A 10,336-nucleotide genomic window follows, 5' to 3' on the forward strand; every position below is an offset into this window, starting at 1 on the left:
TCCAAAAACATATATTATCATAATCACGTCTGTGCATTATCTCTTCCTAAAATTATCTACATTTATACAATTATGCAAGTCATAGTTAAAATTGAATATCTATTCTACTTGAGATCTAATACACTTTACCTGATCATCCGAGTTAAGACAAAGCTAAAATAAGCGATTGTATACATTAAGTTGGTATTAAAAAGTAAGATTAAAATTCTAACATTGCAGGAATGTCTGATTGAGCATTAAATAAGTAACAACGGCAGTGAATTCGTACAAATTAAAGCAATGCTGCTCAACTTTTTGATTAGTGATTACCTACGAGAAATTATATTAGTATTAAGCAGCGATGTTAGCAAATCTTCCCTACAATCCACAACGTCATATATCAATTCGGAAAAATATGCTCGTGCAGGAGACAAACAAACATTTATCATTAATGTCAATTAGTGAAATATTTTATAAACCGATCTAAACTTTGTGAATATGTCATTTATATTCTAACACTGAAACGTCCGATACTTAAAATTTCATTATCTAATATACATAAATTTATATAATATGACTCTGAGTGCTACTCACAACATCACATAAAAAGTGGCAACAAAAAGTAACACTTAAAATTGCCATTGTTCAAATCATTAATACAAAATATACTTATTATGTAAGTATTTTTACTTTTGGTAACACATTGCAGTTCGATAACGCCAACGAACATTTCAGGCCTTAGTAGCAAGTACCTACGTATGTAAGTCAAGCATACATTCAGGTCGAATGTCAGCTTCTTTCCATCAAAGTAAATAAAATTTTATAAGTTCATACGTACGTCACTTTTATGTCTGGCCAAATATTAGCTTATAAACGTCGCTACTAATTCCTTGGTAAACTAAACTCCATATACCTACAAGGGCATCTCAACTGTCTCTTATCTGTAGGCCTAGCACATGATGGCCGCGGGAGTATGTCGCCGCGAGATAGATGACACGTCTTTGTCTAATTGTATTAATGAGATAAGGACAGGTAGTCTATCTCGCGGCGACACACTCCCGCGGCCATCATGTGCTAGGCCTGCTGTAAAGCATATGCTACAGCTAAATTTAGTGCGTACTTCCTTGAATCTCTTTGAAGTATTGTTACATTTTAGTTTCGCCTACTGTCACACCACACACATCTTGTGTCATCAATTGATATTTCTTATGTCCAAAGCAGATTTTATTTAGACCTAATTATTATTCGGCGGTAGAGCGGTTCTTTTAGCGACTAATAAATCCGTAATCGTAAATAGCAGCAATTCTACAATACTATTACAATCATCCAACTTCATTTGTTTTAAAACAAATATTTTTCCTTAAAGTATTATTGAATGTCCACGCGAAGGTCTCGTGGCACCTCAGTCATCCACAACTTTGAGATTAGCGCGAGAATATAATATTTATAAGGGCAAAGCGATATGATATCTCCTCATCATCAATCATTTATAATAAGTGAACTAGCAGCATTCCGACGGCAGCGCCCACCGTCAGCCCGATGCTCAGCAACGTGGCTATCACGGACGTCGCCTTCTCTCGCTCATGCAGCTCTACCACTCTGGAAACAAATATTACCAGGTTATTTTCGTTGAACAATGATTCATTTTCATCCCCGCCGCGAAATATGAAAATGCATCCATCCTCATTCCCATGTTCGGTGGTGACAGTGAGAATAGGGATTGCGGATTGGTGGCCCCTGAAATGGACATTTGTTTACTTAATAGAAATAAGTACTGAACGCAACACTGAATTAGTTTATCTTCTACTGAATAATACAATCCTACTTACAAGTCATCGATTTCAGTAGAAAAGAATGTTTATTTTCTGTGTGACCTACAAATCCTACAATGTATAAAGTTATCTAGGCAACAGTAACTGTTCCAAGGGTTACTAAATTGACTAATTCATCAAAAGCCAATTCATTATACCATAAAAATGTTGTTAAATTATCGTTGGATAACCAATTACCTTTTCTCATTTAAATTGGTTTAATTTCTTTTTAGTCTTATCTAACATAAAGCTATTAAGAAACGCAAATAAATGTTTTATATGCTGGCATTGAAATATTGTATACAGTCACGTGATTGTTAAACTATTTAGGGTGGTAACTAAAGGCATATTAGGAATTCCATATTTAGATACGAACGACAAATTTAGGTAGAACTCCAAATATCTCAGTAATCGCGAAGCGTCATGGAACCTACTCTGTTTCTGTATCTTTAATATGTAATATGAGTAAGGCAACTCTATAAAATGATTCACTAAAACGGCTTTGTATCTACTCAAATTTAACTGATCCGCATGTTTAGGTACTTAAAATAGGTACATACGTCTAGTATGGAAACTACCTACTTATAAAGCAAAACAAAACATCTAGCATAAATGATACGGCTAGTGTTGACCTAACAAGGATGTGTCACAGTGCACTCTGGGTTATCAACATTGCATTACAAATGTGAGAACATGCATATAATGCATATCTATAGTTAACGCGATAACATATCAGAACACGTGCAGAGTTTTGGTGAAAGCTAGCAATTGCGGTTGGTAATTTTGATATAAAAAGTCGAATCGATCAGTGGTACGATTAGTATATGTATTAAGACCAATGCAATCACATCTGTCAGGCCTATCAAAGTTACTTAGCAGAAAATTATGGATCTTCTCATACTACTCAATAGGTATTGAATAGTACGACTTTGAATACCATTAATTACGCCATTATCCGCCGTCCGTCTAATAGAATCTACCAAGGCAACCTACTTTAGGTGATAACATTTGATCTGCAGTAGGTATTAGGTGCCTATATCAAACTGTCTCCACAAAGCTATTATAGCTATCGACAGTTATAGGTATCTATACACATCCAGCTGCAGTTGCGCCTATTCTCAGCCATATAAAGGAAAAATAGAAAATATGTGATCTTGCCTAGTAGAATTAATAACTAGACGGGTTCACAAAGAGCAAGGCACCTCGCGAGGCAATGTACCCACGCGGCAAACGTTCAGTGTAGAAGTACCACTGCCGAGGCAGTACGCGCACGTTTCGATCGGGCACGTCTACATCAATTCAATTCAATACAATTCAAAAAAATGTTTTCAGGTAAATGACCCATAGTAAAAGAATACATTACAATAAAAGCACAGAATCACATCGGACTTTTGCCGCGAGAGCACATTGCCTCGCCTTGTGAGGATCCAGCTTTTTCTTACAATGGTAACCTAAGATCATGTAGTGTATCATCAATTTATTAGACACCAAATGTCCTGTAGCTTTATTACATTGATATACGTACCTGGTAGAATTGATCATCACAATGTTGGTCAGATAGCCGTTGCTGAAGGCGAAGACGATCATGATCATGATGTACTCGTAGTCCCACTCGAAGATGACCGGGAGGTGGTGGGGCCTCGGTTGCGCGTTGCATAGCATCAGCATCGGCACTCCGATGATACGCAGTAGACTTGCGGCTGCTATTACCCATTGGTTCAGCGGCTAGAAAATTAATAATTGTTAAAATATAGCGTACCACTCGTTACACATCTGACATCACACAAAAATAAGTACTTAAAAATTATTTTTTCTACTCATACTTCGTAGATCTTTAAAACCCTACATAAAAGTCTATTCCCCAAAGCCAGCGTCCGGCTTTCTGCGCATGCGCGCAGTAACGTAAAAATTGAAAAAGCATTGTTTGGCTCTGTAACCATGGCAACGCATTGTTACAACGATACTGCGCGCGTGCCCGGGATGGAATTGGGCAGCTGCGCTGACAGTGCCAGCCTTTGCGTCAAAATACAGGAAACAGTGTGAATTTCACGAAAGTTATTCTAGAAAACTATTAAAAACTAAGTACATGGTCGAAGAAAAAGTATTGTATGCAACGGTGTTTAACTGAGTCAAAAATACACGTGGTGTCTTTATTAACAATTTTCGGCTTCGCCTCAAATTGTTACCTACGCGGCACGCCACTCGTCTTTTTTGACCTCCTTTAAACGCCTGTTGCATAAAATACTAATTTACGCTCTTTATAAAAAAACATTTTTGGAACCAAATTAATGAGCTGAGATGAGATTTGACCATTATTGGTGTCATTTGGTACAGATTTGAAATGGTAATTGGCATTGTCTAATTAACTGATTATAATCATATTATTTACTCTTCTAATATTTGATGATAGAGTAAGTAAACATCTTTTAAGCGCTAACAACATTTGTTAGTTTACCACAAGTCTAATTAAAACAAACGGTACTTACACGAAGCAGAAATCCAGCTACCAAACGCCCGGAATAATCTCCACAGTTAAAGATTAGATAGTTCACTACCGGGACGAAGTATATCTCTGAAAACATGTTTCAAGTAAAAAAAAAGTATTTCCTCTAAACGATATTTTTTGTAATGTAAACAAGTAAAACAAGTGTTTTACAATAGGAATAATAGGATTACCATGTTAAGTTTTTAGTTTTTAAAGACATTCTGACTAATAAAATAGTCATCTGTATTCTGTACACTTAATACTACTAAAATGATCAAATAATATTTACTCACTATTCCAATCCGTCCCTTGAGTAGTAGGGTGTGACTCAACTAAGACAGTCACAGCAGGATAGACGGCCATGCTGATCGCGAAAATCGCAAAAATGCTAAACGCATACACCCAGATCTTCTTCATGACAACAATCATGGACACTTCTCTGTGCCTGTTAGCGACCACACCGGAGCCCCTCAAAATGTGGTGTGTAAAAAAGTCAATCTTGTACAACATTATGTAGGAGACTAAAGATGCGCCCAGCATTATGTCAGCTATGATGAAGTATATGAGGGCGCTATGCAGGGGGGATATTTTGAAGGCGAGCGATATGATCTGGGCGATGGCGGCGATGATGCCGCCGAGGGACTGGCCGCTGATCACGGCGGCCATGTACTCTTTTGAGAAGCGGCTCGCGATGCCCACGAGCCCGCCGATAAATATGGCGCTGGCGGCTGAAACATAAAATCACTCTGAATTCCGGAACCATACAAATTGAGTTTAATAAACTTGACTTGCTTAAAAATTATATTATTATTAATAAAAATTTGAAAACAAAAATAGAGTCGCATCATAAAGAGAGCTCCTTTTGTACCCTTTTGGTATGGAACCCTAAAAAAGCATTCTTATTACAGATAGCTCAAGTAAATGAAAAAAGAATCTTACTGACATCTAAATGAAATCACTAATAAAACAGAGACTTTTACTAAAATATTTAACTATTATACGGTTTTGGCTGTAACTGACAAAGTTCTAGTATTACTTATTTTTAACTTACCACTCATTACAACTACAGTCACCATTGTGATAATGAAGAATGTGTTCTGCCATTCGTCAGTGTCAATCTGAACAAATGCGGTTGTAACAAGGAAAGACAGTGTGATCATCAACAGAGACCCTTGAAGTCTGCTCTTCACAGATACTCTGCAACAAACCGTTTATATTACATATCCATACTAATATTATAAATGGGAAAGTGTGTGTGTCTGTTTGTTTGTCCGTCTTTCACGGCAAAACGGAGCGACGAATTGACGTGATTTTTTAAGTGGAGATCGTTGAAGGGATGGAGAATGACATAGACTACTTTTTGTCTCTTTCTAACGCGAGCGAAGCCGCGGGCAAAAGCTAGTATTATGTAAAATGTGGATAGATATATTGAATACTGCTTATCAATATTATGAAATGCAATAGAAAATGTAGAAACATAAACGACATATTAAAAAGACGATTAAATGTAGAGGCAGACAACAGATGGACATTGAAAAAACTTTTGAGACAAGTGTTAGGTACTGGAAACAATATTTGTTTCCAAAATGAAGGTGTATATTTTAACAACCTTTTTTGCTGCTTACTTTGTAACGTGATTTTATTCTCTTAGGGTTCAATATCCAACAAATTTTAAGCTAATGGAACAGATTTATTTTTATTTTTATTCGTTCGATTTTAAAACAAAAAAAAAAGACTGAGTGGCCCATTTGCTAATAACGTAGTTTAAAATTCAACTGGTAATTTTCCTTCTGTGGTTTGGGTCAGGAGTAAAATTAGGAACCTGTTTTGACTTCATCATTAATATCTGGACCAAATAAAACAAGATGGTAGGTACTGATTAACAGACAGGGTCGAGTTCACAGACATCTTTACAAGCCAACATGCCAAAAATATACTTAAGGTGCACTAGGGTAATTCCGAAAGTCGTCTAATTTCGAAAGTCGCACAAAAATCACCATTATTTCCATCATATTAAGATTCCCCTTTCGGAATTACCAGAGCATTTTTGTCATTCGGAATTACCCTAATGCACCTTACCTGTTGTGTATACTTATATTTGGAATGTTGGTTTGTAAAGATGTTCGTGAATTTGACTTTACCTTAGATAATGAAGACAAATATTCGAACAAACCCTGTACAACAGGTGCAATGTAGATCAGACACTTTTGTGTCTACTTATCTGCAGTACATATTTGCAATGACAGAGTAACACAGTATCCAAATAAATGAGTTATGTACGTATTTGGATTTCTTTAAAAAAAACATATAAGATTAGGTACTTACAAATGCCCATAAAGTGAATTTAATATGAGGAATATTAAATTAGGTATAGAAGCTGCCACATTGAGGTAGGAAGTAAACTCGGCTTGAAATTGGGTTTTCCGCACAGGTGGTAATTCCAACTGGGTGGAGTTAACGGGAGACACATCTCGAAATTTATACATCCAGTACTGAAAATGTGAAAACATATTAGGTACATCCTTGAGTTACGGGTAGCAGTACGTAATTTTAATATCTATATCAGTAGTGGGTAAAGTATCACCCATGGGCCATTTCCATTTATCTGGCCCTATTATACAATATAATGGGTCCTTCAAAATAGTGTGTGATATTGCCAGCACTGTGGTAAAAATGGAGTTTTGTTTGGTGATCAAATTTTGGGCCGTAATGAATGAAGTTTCCCACCACTGATCTATATAATAGGCTAGTTTCCTATACTTAAAATAATAGTTATTTGTTATACAAGGGGGCAAAGTTGTATTTTAACGCCGAGTGTGGAATTGAAAAACGAGCAAGTGAAAGGATTCTATAGTTGAACCACGAGCGAAGAGAGTGGTTCAAGAATAGAATCCTGAACTTGCGAGTTTTTTAACACACGAGAAGTAAAATACATTTGCACCCGAGTGTAACACAAAACTTTTCCCCTCACTACAGCGAGGAAATTACAACGCAAAAAATGCGTTTATCACTGCTTCCAGTAGTTCCACAGGTGGTAAATCATCTTTATTACTACATTCACCTACTTTTATCAATTTTAAAGCAGTTAATTTGACTTTATTCAAGGTCAAATTACTTTACCCACTAGTGGATAAAATGCGTTTTTACCCGCTGGTATTAAAGGACAAAACACGTGTTTCCGAGCTAGTGAGGGGAAAAATATTTTATGCAGTGCACGAAATAAAGCACCACATAATTAGAAGAAAAATATTGACGGAAGTTATTTTTAAACATTATTTCTATTTAAATAAGTCAAAGAGAAAGATATCAAGTAAATGATTTGATTGACCATGACGTCACTCCTCAGTATTTCATAGTAATTCTATACTAACAAATTGATTTGACAGTTCATAAAAAGAAGCTGATTTGACTAGTAGGAAACTAGCCTATTTATATAAAGTGTGTAGATATGCTGTTGCCTAGTAACTATACAACGTGTTTCCGGTATCACTCAAAACCTCAGACACCCCAACAAATTTTTATTTTTTTAAACTCATCTAGAGTATTCATCTTTTAATCTGATGGTTACTTTTTTTAATTGAATTTTTAGATTTCTGTACAGCTCTACTTAACTTTTAGCTCTACACTCAATAAAATAATTGCTAACTACCATCATAAACCATAAAACTATTTATTTGTGTATGTTACTGCAACGACATAAGGTTTACCAATAGACAGCTAAGATGTCATTGTAAAACACTTTAAAGTATTGTCACAGTAAACTTCAAATTGGACAGGTAATCGCAGTAAGCAAATTTAAACCCAATATTCAGAATGACAAGGTTGTAATTAGGTACGAGTTCAATTTGTTATGACTTATGATAAACATTAAGATTAAACTGACAAACAATGTCAAACTCGTAGTGGAAAAAATAATCGTTCAAGTAACCAGCCGGTATTAATACCCCTAAAGTACTGAAAAAGGTAAACAACCTCTAGCAATGCGATATACACAATGTTGTATTACGAATACAATAGAATAGGCACGTAAAAAATAACTAATCATACTAATTTAAATAAAAATATTACCCCCATCAAGATATAGCTCAATCGATTCTACTCTTGATTCTGAACAAACGGTTTTCAGGTTTTTAGTGTTAAGTGAAACACGGTGTAGATAAGGCTTTGCTTGGATTAGATATCATAAAATATTTATTATTATTTATTGTATTTTCTATGGTGTATTGTTGTCACCATGAGAAAGAAAATAAACAATGCACCTAAATATTTAAAAAACAAATTCCTCCAGTTTTATTTAGCAAGGTCTTGATTAATAGATAACAATAGATGGCATTCTCAAGCATAAAATACTAGATCGTGGCAAGGACACTGACATTTCCTTTGTATAAAGTTATGAGTAAATTTAGTCCTAAGTACCTCTTATTTGAGAACACCACTTACTATTATACAATAATCTCTATTTTGCAAATAGGCATCAAGGGCACTTTTACTTGCAATGAACGAGTAGGTTTTTCTCAGGCAAATTCTATAAGCCTTTCTTTTCCTTTATATAAATTGCAATGAATTAAAAAAAATTGCATTTCCAATGAAATTTATATTTAATTTTTAGTTTTAAAATTAAATACATAGTGTTAACATAAGGCTAGTTTTCTTAAAATGAAATGAAATGAAATGAAATATTTTATTGTGTGTTTAGGTTACAATGGTTGCAGGTCTAATAAATCATGCTTAATAAAGAAACAATACTCACATCATTTGCTGTAATCAGGAAATTCCATGACACCAGAGATGTAATGCCAAATAAATAAAAAAGTAAATAAACAACCCAATAGTTGTCGCGAGGCTGCTCCGACGTGTCCCGCACCTTTGTCGAGCAGGAGTCTGTCACCAGCTCGCGCTCCTCTGAGTCATCAATAATGTCTTCTTCAATTTCGTTCTCAATCGCATCTGCGGGCTCATTGTTAATCGATCCGGCCTCTTTCACGTCCATGCTTGTAGCACTTATTAACACCATTAACTCAAGAATACTTGCCCACAGGTAAGAATGCTATTTTATTGCACTTCTGTTGCTAACGATCATTCTAATGCCCTTGTTTGTTACAATTATTGCTCCTTCTAATGACGCATTTTAATGAGTCAAAAATAAACAAAACAAAATGCCTTTACATAAATATGCAAAACAAAATGTTTGTTTATCTACTTTTTAGTGATAAAATTAGTTGAGACGTAAAATGTAACAGCTCCGTGCAAAGTATAATTTCTGCACAGTGCAAATGCGAACTCCTCTCCTCTCACACGAGCGAGTGGAGAGCAAATGTCAGATGCACACACGGTAAGGAAAAGAAAACCATCAGTGTTCTGTCAATGTCAGTGTCAGGTATCTGTCAGCTCTTTAAGGCTAGTTTACACTAGAATTGGAACTTCCGGTACGGGCGCCATCTTAGCGGTATCGTGTCGTGAATAATTTCTCCTTCTTTTGCTCATTAATTTTGTTTAAAGTGTAATATCGATAGCTTATTATGCAGTAAACTAATGTTATAGTGAGAAGCTGATGAAGAATTATTCTCGAAACGCGTTTAGCCCCTTTTTTGTCGTCAACGGCCGATAGTCCACGTGCCCTTGTAAAATCTAGCTATCAATTTACAAGTGCCAACTACCGAACACTGTCGTATTTACCGTACCAAAATCTAAAACAATTAGCTTATATCACCTTGACACTGGCAAAATAGTCCCACCAATGGGACTGAGGCCATTTAATTTTAAAAATCTACACTAGAATTGTAAGAGGAGGGGTTTATTTTATAGTTTATACGATGCTCTTTATGATAAAATAACTAATAAAAAATCGTTTTGGTGATTCATTAAAAGCATGTTAATTTTACGTAAATTTTACATAGAAGTAGAAGACAGCGACGTGTTGCGTCAAAGGAGCGCACCATTTCCTTACATGATAATTCCTAACAAAATAAGTAGATGGCGTCTGCGTCGACGCGTTAATATGGGTGAATCACCTTTTTCTTGCTTGTTATTGCCATGGTTACGGTCCCCTGGGTCACCCTGG

The 10,336-nt window shown here is 35.6% G+C and overlaps 1 protein-coding gene across 1 annotated transcript; it reads right to left on the reverse strand.

Annotated features, from left to right (window-relative positions):
* Positions 1–1,068: 1,068 nt before the first annotated feature.
* Positions 1,069–9,611, reverse strand: LOC125242589 (equilibrative nucleoside transporter 3). Its single transcript, XM_048151379.1, has 7 exons — positions 9,026–9,611; positions 6,601–6,767; positions 5,327–5,472; positions 4,569–5,003; positions 4,277–4,362; positions 3,316–3,515; positions 1,069–1,578 (listed from the first exon to the last, which is right to left on the reverse strand). Exons 1-7 carry the CDS (start codon positions 9,287–9,289, stop codon positions 1,467–1,469), a joined length of 1,410 nt encoding a protein of 469 aa, XP_048007336.1. The 5' UTR covers positions 9,290–9,611; the 3' UTR covers positions 1,069–1,466.
* Positions 9,612–10,336: the final 725 nt, after the last annotated feature.

The sequence above is a fragment of the Leguminivora glycinivorella genome, chromosome 1 (genome assembly GCF_023078275.1).
Source record: "Leguminivora glycinivorella isolate SPB_JAAS2020 chromosome 1, LegGlyc_1.1, whole genome shotgun sequence".
Classification (NCBI taxonomy): Eukaryota; Metazoa; Arthropoda; class Insecta; order Lepidoptera; family Tortricidae; genus Leguminivora; species Leguminivora glycinivorella.